Source organism: Catharus ustulatus, chromosome 8, assembly GCF_009819885.2.
Source record: "Catharus ustulatus isolate bCatUst1 chromosome 8, bCatUst1.pri.v2, whole genome shotgun sequence".
Lineage (NCBI taxonomy): Eukaryota > Metazoa > Chordata > Aves > Passeriformes > Turdidae > Catharus > Catharus ustulatus.
Genome location: NC_046228.1, coordinates 13,824,024 through 13,836,612, shown reverse-complemented (window position 1 = coordinate 13,836,612; position 12,589 = coordinate 13,824,024). Strand labels below are relative to the sequence as shown.

The following is a 12,589-nucleotide window of genomic DNA, read 5'->3' as shown; positions in this document are numbered from 1 at the left end:
TTTTGTGAAGAGGTTCAGTAGTAGATACTGTTAAGTGAAATAAATTTAAGGTAGCTGTTACCACACCTACAATGAAATAAAATCCATTCTCACAATTGGAAGTAGCTGAGTAATCTCAAGAATATATTCAAACTAGGATAATTCAGCACATGAGATGCCAGGACACATAATTAATTTTAAATACACTCAAGAAACTAGAAGACAAGGTTACAAAGATACAAAATCTAAATCTTAGGTTCCACCCACAGATGCACACACCTTTTCTCCTTTCTTTCAGTTCAATGCTTTGCTCCTGCTCAGGAAAAAAATCTTTTTACTGGTCCTCGTTCCACTTTCATTTTTGCTATATTAAAGGTACCTGTATTTACCTACTGCAGGAATGTATTCACAGACACTCTTTGGCTTTAGGGAGCGCTTTGTTTTGTTAACCTTATAAAGTGTCAGTTATCATAATATCTAGGATGCATCTGGTTTTTTGGCCTCTACTATATAAGTTGATTTCAGATTCATATCCTCATGGGACTAGAGGGAAGGAAAGAACTGGAAATTCATTTACAAATCACAATAAATGAGAAAATAAGTAAGTCTTAAGTTTGTGCTGTCTCAACTTTAAGAGGTTTAAGAAGCAAGGTTACATGACCAGCCCACAGTAAATTAATGAACACAGCAGTCACATGAAGTGTGTGCAAAGGGCAATACTACAAAATGCTGTGGACTCTGGCCTGAACTACATGGATGGGCTTTCACATCATATTTGTAATTCAAAAAGCTCTCTATCGAATGCAAAGGGAGATACTAACTCAGGGTATAGAAACTAGTAGTATTTTATGACAAATAGAAATATAAGAAACATTCAGGACAGGGCTAACAGGTGAGTAAAAACATCTTTGATGCTGTGAAGGTAAGAGCCTGCAGAAGTGAAGGCCTCACAAAATGACTGATGCTTTCTTCCATACCAGAGATTCAAACCTGCTTGCTCCCATAGGAGAAGCCTCTATTGAGACAGATTTTAATTCTTTCATATGAATTTGAATTCATGGCTAGCTATAATAAAAGTGCCTCTGTGCCAGGCATCTCTGTACCAATAACCAGTAGCAGTTCACTGGCATTTTATGAACACACTGAAAATGCAGTTGGACTTCCATGGCAATAAAATACATTAAGTACCTGTACAGGATTTCACAGTAAAGGTATTTCTGGAGAGTAAACCAAATACCTTTTGAGAGTTACTCTTCAGGTGGAACTTCACAGAACACACTTGCATCCTCTTTTTGAAACTGTGTTGCTCCATCTGACAAAGCTTTATGCAGGATCTTTCCTAGTTATTGACAGAGTCTGAGATCAGCTCCATTATCTTTTAAGTTTTACCAAGATAACAGTAAATTCATCAGTTTGCATAAAAAGCAGATCTGCAAAATAACTTGCAAGTAATCTAGGCACACAGAAATGTTGGAATAATCACTGAAGTTTCTAAGCCTTTACAGAAGTTTGCTTTAAAAGGAAACTGCAACCTGATGCAGAGATTTGGCTAGATAAGATCCATTAGCATTAGCTCTGTCTAAAGGCATCCTCCATCTAAAGTCCCATGAACCATTGCAAAAAACTTTTTAATTCAAGAAACAAACAGAGAATTCAGACTTAAAGGAAACATTACCCCTCCAACCTGATGCGACACCCTGACTTTTAACAGACCATAGTGCTGGAAGAAGCCTAAAATAAAAATAACCCTTGACAAACACAATGAATTTCAAATCTTCCTAGCACTTTTTGCATCTCAAACAAGGCACTGTAAATACCAGCCTGGTAATTCAGTGGAAACAGAGTACAGTAGCACCCTGCCTCACCATAAAATACATATAATGTATTTTATATTACTCCTATAAAGGCAAGGGAAGAAGAGTACAATTTAATCGACTGAAGCTAAATAAAGCTGTACACTTGCTACATAGAGAAGGAACAAGGAAAAAAGGATCAGTCAGAAGAAAAAAATTCTAAATGGTTTATGCTGGTGAACAGCTCAGTAAAGGATCTCTTGATCTGCATTCAGGAGAGGAGATGAATAATAGCAAGAAAATGGCAGTGCTTAGTTTTTACCCCCCAAACTAAGGATAATCTTACATGTATGGTTTTTATCAGTGTCCATGCTAAGACATCAAAATGTAAAGAAATACAATTATTTAAAAGAGTCAGATTTAACCTTCCACTTAGAAAAAAGTCTTCAGGGATCTTCAGTACAGCACTGACTATGTGAGAAAAAATACACTGGAAATTGTTCTGCTTATTGCACTTTTCTTCTTATCCATTGTACCATAATTATTCCAGGAATCTGCAGGGTTTTTCACTCCAGATGGAAAATTCAAGCTTTCACACTAAGAATTTGATTGTGATTGCCATTCAGCTTCCAAAAGTGAGGTGGTTTGGTTTGGTTTGGGAGTGTCTGGTTGGTTGGTTTCTGTTGGATTTTTTTAAAATTTTATTATAAGGGTGCAGGGTTCTTGATTTTTAGGTTTTTTGTTTACATTTTCTGGCATTTCTTCCCAATAACCATTATTTAGAACCACTATTTTCAGGTTTACCCACTCACTCTACAGTCCTAAACCACATCAAAGTTTTTGGTAGCAACATGCAGGTAGCAGAAGAAAAACCGATATCTAGACAGCATTTTCATTGGACCTTTTTTCAGGGTATTTTTAACCAATCAGTTACTTTTATGTATTATTTATAACACAGGGTTCTTTCTATTTTCTTTGTGCTCCTCTTCAGGTGGGAAGCATGCCCCAGAGGATCCCTGGAATCCACCAGTGAACATGCAGCAGCACTATATTGAACAATACACCTTCAGAGAAAGATACCTGGAGTGGTTTGCACATGCTCCCCGAGGGCTAAAGCTCTTTCTGTACGTTAGGATAAACAGCATAACTATGTAATTAAGTCAAAGAGCCTTAGAAATACAGAGCTCAGGTTTTCAAAACACAAGGTCAATGCATGACCTTGCAAGACCACCTAATCCTGGGCAGCCCAGCCTTGTCAGCACTAGTGCTGCATGTTCACTGGGAACCTCCTTGTAGGAAATGTTGATACAGCAATTCCAAATGCTAAACTGCTGACATGAAGAGAACTGTATGATAGAGGCTGCTGTTGTGTGGATGTGCAAACAGCAGTTTCATGTTTAAGGCACAGCACACACAAAGATGGAATGGGAAGAGCCCATAAACTAGAACAGGATGAGCTAATTCCTATCCATCTTTAGGGAGAAAAAGGAGGGAGGCTCCCCACAGACCACCCATGGCTGACTGGTCAACCCATGGACCCTAGGGATAAAATCCAAAGAAAGGAATCCCTAGGTTGTATTCTCCAATGCTTTTTTCCCCCCATAAGACTATACAGTCTTTTTAATTCATAGCCAACACAAAGGAGAACAATCTTCTGTAGACAAGCTGTAAGGGCAGCAGAGACTCTTCTTTCCTTCCACATGCAAGAGAGTATCATTCTTGTTGCTTTCATTTCAGTGTTTTCAGTGCTGTTCAGTTTGTTTACATCTCTCAAAATGCTATGGTCATTTGAGGCTTCACCTCAAAGCATTCAGGTTTTCCTCTTCAGGTATTGACACAAAATTCTCTTGAAAGAGTCCCCAATGTTGTTTATTACTTTTACAATCCTATCACTTTTAAGACATCTGCAACTTGTGACTTGACAAAACAGGTCTGTCTGTCCTGTTTTTCAAAGTTATCAAGACCATTTTCAATTCTGAGCATATCCTTTAAAGCACCTACAAATGCCCCCAGCGTAATATTAATAAAAATTCAGATAGTTTAATCAGTTTTAAGACCTCCCTCACCTACTGAACATATATATTTTTATAGTAAAGATAAAGATGACTAATGTCATATTTATCAAGTTCAAACAACTTGACTGATCCAATGCTATTTACTATCATATATTATCTATAATAGGGGGAGAAGAAATATATCAGTGGATTATAAATGTAAGCATATTGTGGTGTGGAACCACAATATACTTATTTTAACACTTATACATGAGCAAAGTTGCAACCCTGCATTACTACTAAACTCATCTGGAGATTATCATAAACAACCTTTTCAAGTTTTAGCCTACATATTAAATTATTTTAAAATGACACAATACAAAATTGACAGTCTAAATGCTTGAGTTTAAGTGATGAAATCAATTTAAAATGTTTTAGAGCATGTTCCAGCACACTTAGGGATCTCTGTACACAGTTTAAATACATTCTAAAGTCATCAAAAATTGTAAGAGTTCTACAGCTTCAACTCATTTTCAGGTATTTCCTCTGCCATCTTCAATTATTCTACGAGTTAATGTTTTAGATGAATGATAAATTCTCTTCAGAATTATTCAGACATTTACCACAGTTCATATCTTACCACTTCTGTTCCTCCATAGTCAAAGGCTGTCAGATTTGTGCAAAATAATTACAAGCTTTTAAAAAGCTTGAATTTTAAAATAACTTCTTCAAATGCTGTACCTTACCAAACTTATTCACAAATGAAAGAATTGTGAGGGGTCCTTTCACTGAAGTCCAGTTTTAGAGAACTTTGCATACCAGACTCCATCTTCTGGTATCAACAGCCTACAAATCCAGAATATGCTCCTAGAAGTCATTTTCTCTCTTGTTATTTTTGTAGCTTATATATATCTATAAAATAGTTAATGTGCTTAGGAGTATTATCCTTCTTGTTCTGCTCTCATCAACTAATGAGATTAGTTGTGTGTCCATGTGTGTTCCTTTTTTCTCTTAATACATATCAATTGCCTTATGTCACTAGAGACAATAGTGTTTTCTTTTCCACATGAATATACTTAACTGAATACTCTTTAAGGATTCATTTTCCAGTTTCTCCTTTCTTCTGGAATTTCTTAAACTAGGCTTGAGCTCCAACTATGAGCAAATGACACTAGAGACTACCTCTGATGCAAACATTCTACATGGACCCAGAGATCTCTTCTGTAATGATAGCTCAGTCAGATTATTCAACAAACCTCAAGGAAAAATTAGGAATCATAATTAAGAAGAGATAAGGCAAATACACTTCAAGTTCAATCCATCTGAATTGATGGGTCTTCACTGTACCACAACCTTTTAGAAGGAAAAGTGATTAACACCACAAGCAATAGAGAATTACCACAACTACAGATTATCCAAACGTGAATTTGTCAGATTTGGTCCCACAGAACCCAATCTTTCTCTCACCACATGTAGCAGCACCTTAGGTAACCAGTTATTCTCCTATCACACCATACAGAAACAACTGTGCATTCTGCATTCTGTGATTAAAAGAAAAAGAAACCGTTTCTAAAAGTTCCACATTACAGCACATAACTCTTTGGATTTGGGAAAAACATATGTCTGGGAAGATGCTGGCCCCCTACTTCATCTGTATTTTATTCTCTTTCAAAAGAAGACACTTAAGTCCACTTCTCTATCAAAACCTGTCATGGATTTTGACTCAGGTAATTGCTCAGTGTTTACTATTAGAACTACAAATAAATTAATCATTTTGGAATACTTCAGCAGATTGTTTTCCATCCTTTGAAGAAGTCATGTAATTGAACTTGACTGTCTGTGAAATCACTGAAAGAGTGGGAGAGCTAATGTAGTTTTACCCTTTAAGAAGCTCTGCCAATAAACTAATACTGGCCTTCAATTTTCGTTCTACAGTCCAGAACTCATTTTTACTTATGCACAACTACTGGCCTCCTAAGTTACAGGTAAATCTTATAGGCAAATAAAATTCAGAAAAAAACCTGAAGATATTTATTGGTTTTGTACCTACATGCAACTTACATGTGACAGGTGAAAATCAAGTACATTGATTAATTATTCAACTAATCCAAAATGAGGTATTGGCAATTATGTACCCAACATACCTCAAACAACAGGCCAACCACAGGCACACACTACTATAATACATGGATTGTGGCTATTCCTTCTGTAACTCAGCACTATACAAGTACTAACCTAAACCATCCCACACTGCCCAGTTCTTTTCCAAACAAGGTGAGAGGATGCACATGAACAGCCTGTAACTCCCTAAAGAGTTAAAGATGTTCAATGGAAGAGATGTCAAATAAACTAGTACCATTCCTAATTTAGTTGAACGAAATTAGCTGAAGACTGTCCATTATTTAGCTAAACACCAAATTAAGTTGCAAACTTTTTATAACTATTTTGTCTCTAAAATTATAATTCCAATTAAGATGATGTCAAATTCACACTATCTGAAGGCTCTTGTGAAAGAATCATCTTTAATTCTGTATTGCAAGCTAATGACATCAGTGCCAGCAGGGCAGCAATCTGCTGCACCCACAGGGGAAAGGACACACTCCCATCCTGCCATCTCTCAGACGACACACAAAAAAACCCTAGACCTGAAAGGAGACCTCATATTCCCTCAAAAACAAAACAAACAAAAAAAGACAAACCAAAAAGCCAAAATACCCAAACCCAACAGAACTGGCAGGGAGGTTGGATGGCAGTAAGATTGCCTTTTTGAATACCTATCCATACACTGTCAGAGTGGCCCACACTATGACCAGTTTCTTACCCATCACAAAACTAATTTCTGAGTCCATTCAATGGCTTAACTAGAGCTATGCTTAACACTGGATTTTGTTCTTTGATGAGATTAGATAAGAAAACAGACAGAACTCCTTACACAAAAAGAATACATACACGTTACCTGCTATCAGTCTCAATGGAGTAACTATGACTTACATCTGTTCTAAATGCAAGCATTCCTAAACCTTCTCCCATACCTTAACAAAAACTGTAATACAAAAACATGCACGAACTGGCAGCGTGACAAGTACCAGTGTCAACAAGGCACTTCCTTTATGGACAAGCCATGCAGCTACATGTTAGCTGTTGCAGAGGAAAGAGTGCTTTTGTTTCATTCCTAATGATAGAGAACCATTCTGGTGTTGTTTTACATTGTGCAGGAAGAAGCAGCAGTTACAAATTCCAGTAGATGAAGTTTTGCCAAGACAGATGATCCTTCCCTCCTATGTTATAGAACAATCATAATTTCAACACGTGGGTTGAACAACAATCAGTATAGCACCATAGCTTTTGTTTTACATACAACTATAATCTCCTTAGGAAAATCAACTGCAAGTTTATTGTGTCAGGCAAACCTGACTTGTTCATGTTTAGGTTCTGACTTCGTTATGAACAAGCATAGTACAAAATCTACCATGCACAAGAGCACTTTAATAAAAGGATATGGCCCACAGGGAAGGAGATTCCCAGATACAGAACAAGATTCTAGATTGGTAAAATGGACCACGTTTCCATACTGAAGATAAGCCCATCATCTGACTGTTTACTACAAGCTACAGTCAGGCTCCCTTGGGGAGGGTTTCATAATTCCCAACAAGATCTCTCACAAAGAACTCAAGAAAACCCAAAACAAATAAAAAACATCAAACAGAAAGAGCCAATGCACAAAGAAAAAAAAAAAAAAGAAACCCACCACCTGCATTACATACTACAAAGAAAAAGTTGCAGAGAAAGAGGCAAGTCTGTTCATCAACTCACATATTTTAATTCAGAAAACCTTTTTCCAAAGGAGGGGAAAGGGGTAGGAGGTTACAGGTTTTCCATATTCAGTTACCTAGGAGCAGCAAACTCCCTCCCTTTGTCCCTCCCCTACAACTACTAGCTTCACACGTCTGCATTGTTACCTTCACTTTTTCTCTTCTCAGGCAGCAGAAAAGACAATTTTCATCAAAAGACCAATCAGAAACACCTTCAGGCTCACAGTCTGGAAATCAGAAGAATAGCAAATTACTTCATATTCATAAACCACGACACAACTGGAGCCAAAAGAGAAATGCTGAATTAAATACCTGTTTCACAACATTCTTGCCTGCTTTCTGAGGATTCAGGCTTCATTTCAGCCATTTTTCTAAATCCCCAGATTACCAAACTATATACATTTTATCTATGCACAACAAATCTGTTTTTCTGAGCACTGCAAAATACACTCCCAGCTACATAAAGATGAACGCACACTCATTAGTAATTTTAGCCAATATGAAACTAACTGTGAGCACTGCCTGGGGGAGGGGGGAAAAAAAAGCACAAATCACCACGGTAACACACATTTTCTAGAGGCAGAGCTGAGGCTGCTTCTGTCATTAGAAATGCAGAACAAGATACAAACATAGAGATTGAATACCTTTAAACAAACTGAGATCTTTTAATAATCCAGGTCCAAACAGGCCTTCTAGAATACTTTCAAACCCTAAAAGCAAATAAAAGAATAGTTAGCTTTCTAGATTAGTACGTCACTACAATATTCACAATAGCAGTTCTATATTTATCTGTTCCAAGAACACAGCTCAACACGTTTTCTCCAAGAATTACAAGATACACGGGTCAATTGTGATGACTGAACTACTGATAAATCATAGCACAATCTAGAATCTACTGACTCCTGTACTTTGCTAAATAGCTAGGTTAAAAACAAAGAACATTACAACATTGAAATAAACAATTTTGTAAAGAACACAGGAAGTTGCAGGTTCTACAACATGAACAAGTAATTTCTACACAAATAAAAATATTCTCATTTAAGCCTCCGAACTGAAAGAAGGTACATTTTCCCAATTGAAAAAATACATTCTTCCATCTCAGTGGCATGCAGTTACTTTTCCGAATTTCCGTAAACATTAGAATCAGTGTTTTCTGAAGAGTTGCAGTTTTGAGGAGAGAAAATTAAAAGGACAGGGATTCAGTGTTGCCATATCACTAAGAAATGAAATTTCAATCACAGATCTGCATCCAAGACACATACAGTCCAACTTACTTCAACGCAACAACTTATACTTCCCTTAAAATAAATCTAATCAGAGTTTATTCCAGAAGAGGGAAAACATGCACCAAAATTACTGCCATTATTTGGAAAAGTAAATCAATATTACACTCATCCCCTGTTGGTGGTAAAAAATCTACAGAGCTATTAACTACCCAGTACTGTGAGAAGATGGGTTAGCAGAGTGAGTATGAAAAGTACAAAGATTACTTTAAGAGTGATAGACAAACTCCACCTTATAAAAATGTATAAAAATGGAATGACCAGAAAAATTCAAGACTTACTACACTGCCTGAGTTTCCCTTCCCCCTCCAATACTTTTGCTTTGTAGGTTTAAGTAAAGCAAGCAGCTAGGGGCTTCTAGCTTCCCCTACTTGTTTGAGTCGAAGTGGCAGAAGAAGAAATAAAAAACAAATTAAGAAACAAAAATATGGTCTTAAATTTAGAGAAACTTGCATGGGTGAATCAGGGACAGATAAACTACCCAAAATAGCAATGTTTAAGACATCAGTCAAAATCTAAATGATCATGTACTATGAAGGAAGTAGTTTATTATACTTCAAAAGAGCAGTAATTGTAAAATAATTCAGACTTCATCCAGATCTAATATCTAAATTATGTTTTGGACAGCATTCTTCCAATGGGAAATGACAAATAGCTTTACACCCCTCTGGGTGTCAGCAAGAGTGCCAGTGCATCAACATCTTCAGCAAACAGATGCAGGATCCTACAGAATTTGCAGCCTGCAACATGACTTAATGGTCAAAGCATTACTGAGGTACAAAAAAAAAAAAAAAACTGATCTCAGAAAGGACCAAGAATCAAAAAAAAAAAAAAAGAGGGGGGAAAAAAAAGTGAAATAACAGTCAAAAGTGAAGAGAAATAGGGATAAATCAGAAAACAAGGTGGAAGAGGAGAAACTGAGAAACTGGAAATACATCCCATTGAACAGCACCTTGTCAGGCAGAGAAGTAGCACTGCCTCCAAAAAAAGCCAATTCAGGCTTCAGGAAGTGGCAGGAACAGTGGGAAAGGGCCGACCAACCTGACCTAGAAGAAAAATAGGAGAATCAGGGTATTGACCCATAGGTTTATAATGCTGAATAGTTTATAACGTTTTTAACATATGGGTAGTGACCCTCAGAATTTGACTCTGAAATGAAACCTTAAGGGAAATAGCTAACCAACCTTTTTCTTTATCTTTTTTTTTTTTTTTTTGTTTAAAACTTATCTATTTTTTTGTATATAAATGTATAAAAATCAAGACTTTAGAAATTTTACTCAAACTCATCAATCTTTAAATAGTAACTGCCAGTGACTCATGCCCCTCAGTTTGCCATGCATGCAATTGCACACTGAAGTCCCTGCCAAGTTTTACAGCTTGGATATTGTATGATCATAGTTTGCTAGCCCACTGTTCTGAGTGATGCTAATGCCACTCGGCTTTTATTAATATTAAATATTGGATTTAGCAGTTGCATAGCAACAGCAGAACATCTTATGTGCAATGTTTGACATTAAAAAAGGCAAATAAGGGAAGTATGAATGTATTCAAAAATTGTGCTAGAGACTGGTAAAACTGCCATAAAGCTGAGCCCTATCCCCCCCAAATGCAAAGTGCAATGCAGCAAATGCAGTTTAAGCCCTGTAATGTTGTGTTCAGTCATCCAGGGCTCCAAAAGAGCAACTGTGTACAGTTAATCATGCAGAATACATTGAAAACAAAATCTTGAAAAAGGAGCTGCCTACTTTTTATAGTATTTTTTCTCTCCATTGTCACTGCTCTTAGAAGCTTGAAAAGAACATTTCTTTTCCCACCGATTGTCCTTTTCCATTTGGCAGATGATATTTTCCTGCATTTCAAATGGAACAGAAATTAACATGGCTCCCTCTGCTAAATTCCAGTCTCTCTATTTTCATCATCTGTATTTCAGTGTCTGACAGTTCACAGCAGCTGAAGAGCAGAGCCAGTGGAAAAGTTGCAGGAATAACAGAATTAGAAGAAAGAAAAAGTAAGAAGATTCCAGTATTTTAGAAATCAGTATTATTTATAGATTAGATTTTTAATATCAGTTGTATTTAGATCTCTGATATGCTCTTCACAATCAAAACAACCACAAATTTAACTCTTACAAATGTTACTGGTGACCTTTACAATGAAAAACATTTTTTGGATGTTAGTATAAGATTTTAGAAAAAAGTATTTTAATTTTTAAAAAACCCTCAAATTTATAAAGTGGAAAACATCTCTCTTTTCCAGCAGGCTCTCTAGGAAGTGAAGAATTAGGAAAAAAAAATCCCAGAACAAAGAAAGAAAATCCTTAGTACTGAAGCAAAGGTGGAATAACTTTTTAAATGCAGAGGTTGTTACACACTTATTCCTATTTCACAACTGTTAGCTCTAAAAGTACAGCATCCCCCAAAACATCCTCTGATGAAAATGAGAATATGTATGTGCCATTTTTCTGCTAATGGTAGAAAGGAAAGAAATTAAAACTAAAGAGAAAGGGGGGAAAAACAGGCTGACTATGCAGTCTTCAGCATGATCAATTTTCACTAGTTTTGCCTCTGCATCTAGTTTTATTTTCATCCTTTCTTGGCATTTTTACCCATCTATAACCAAATATTTTGTCAGAAATTTAAACTGCAACTGTAGTTTGATGGCTAATGGTTTAAGGCAACAATTTAACACAACAGTTTAATTTAAGTTTCACAAAGGAAAAAACAATTCAGTTAGGCCCTCATGTCCTATCTCTCTTAAAACTGAGAGCCCTGGTGATCATTAAGTAGCAACCAGGCTCCTTGGGATACCAGTAACAGAGAAGTCCATAGTGATGGCCAATCTCTAGTAATGCAGATTAGCCAAAGACACATTCTCTACTATAAAAAACAGGAATGCAAGATCTTCAGAAAAAGATAAGAATGTATTTCTGGAGTGCCATTGACACAGAGCCTAGCTGTCAAACAATGCTTTTTTCCCCTCAAGACAGCACAGCTCAAATATACCTTTGAAAAGTCACTACATAATTCAGCCTTAGATATGTATCTAGTCAAAGCAGCAAAGCTTGACTTTAACTTACAGGTACAAATCATTTTGGGGGTAGTAAAAAACCACAGACTACAATTGCTCTGAATGTATTATTACACAAATTGTTAGTAACTCAAAAAAGAAAAAAATCAACATAGCAAGGGCAGAAAACAAAAACCAACACACATAGTTGTCAACTCCTCAGCCCTCATCTGTGCATGTCAAATTAATCTGTGAATATCAATTTATAAACTAAACCTCAATAGAATAAATAAGTACTATCCAGGCCAGTAGTTAAATACAGTAGGTCACTGAACCAGAGAATCAGAATATCCAGAGTTGGAAGTGATCCACAAGGATCAAATCCAACTGCAATGGACCAATTGCAACAGAAATTAAGACAAGTGATTCATCAGTATTTATTTACTATAAACAGTCAAATATATAGCAATTTGCACATTAAAAGGACAACTTCAAAATGCCGGAAATTGAGTCAAGTCATTTAAGACATTAGTTTGCTATATATTTTGTTTAAATTTCTTAACTATCTAAGAACATATTAGAAACCATCAAAACCGTGGGGGAAAAAACCTGACCTGCTAAATGGGGAAAAAAAAAACCATCCAAACCCAAGTGACTACGAGTAAAAGCACAAAGAGGAGTCAAACAGTTGGATGAAGGACAGGAAGAGTCAGAGCAGAGAA

At 36.4% G+C, this 12,589-nt stretch overlaps 1 protein-coding gene across 6 annotated transcripts in view; it reads right to left on the bottom strand.

The window, feature by feature from the left end:
* Positions 1-12,589, bottom strand: part of LCOR (ligand dependent nuclear receptor corepressor) — a 90,161-nt gene that overhangs the window by 51,799 nt on the left and 25,773 nt on the right. For 5 of the 6 annotated variants that reach the window (XR_004418560.1, XM_033065893.1, XM_033065897.1 and 2 more), the window contains exons 2-3: positions 8,223-8,288; positions 7,726-7,805 (exon numbers count right to left, since the gene is read on the bottom strand). Coding sequence is in view for 3 of the 6 variants with exons in the window: in XM_033065893.1 (XP_032921784.1) it covers positions 7,726-7,805; positions 8,223-8,288 (146 nt within the window). In the remaining 3 variants the exon portion in view is untranslated. Of the gene's footprint in view, positions 1-1,216; positions 1,429-7,725; positions 7,806-8,222; positions 8,289-12,589 lie in introns of those variants that run through there. The other variant, XM_033065894.2, reaches the window with a different exon arrangement.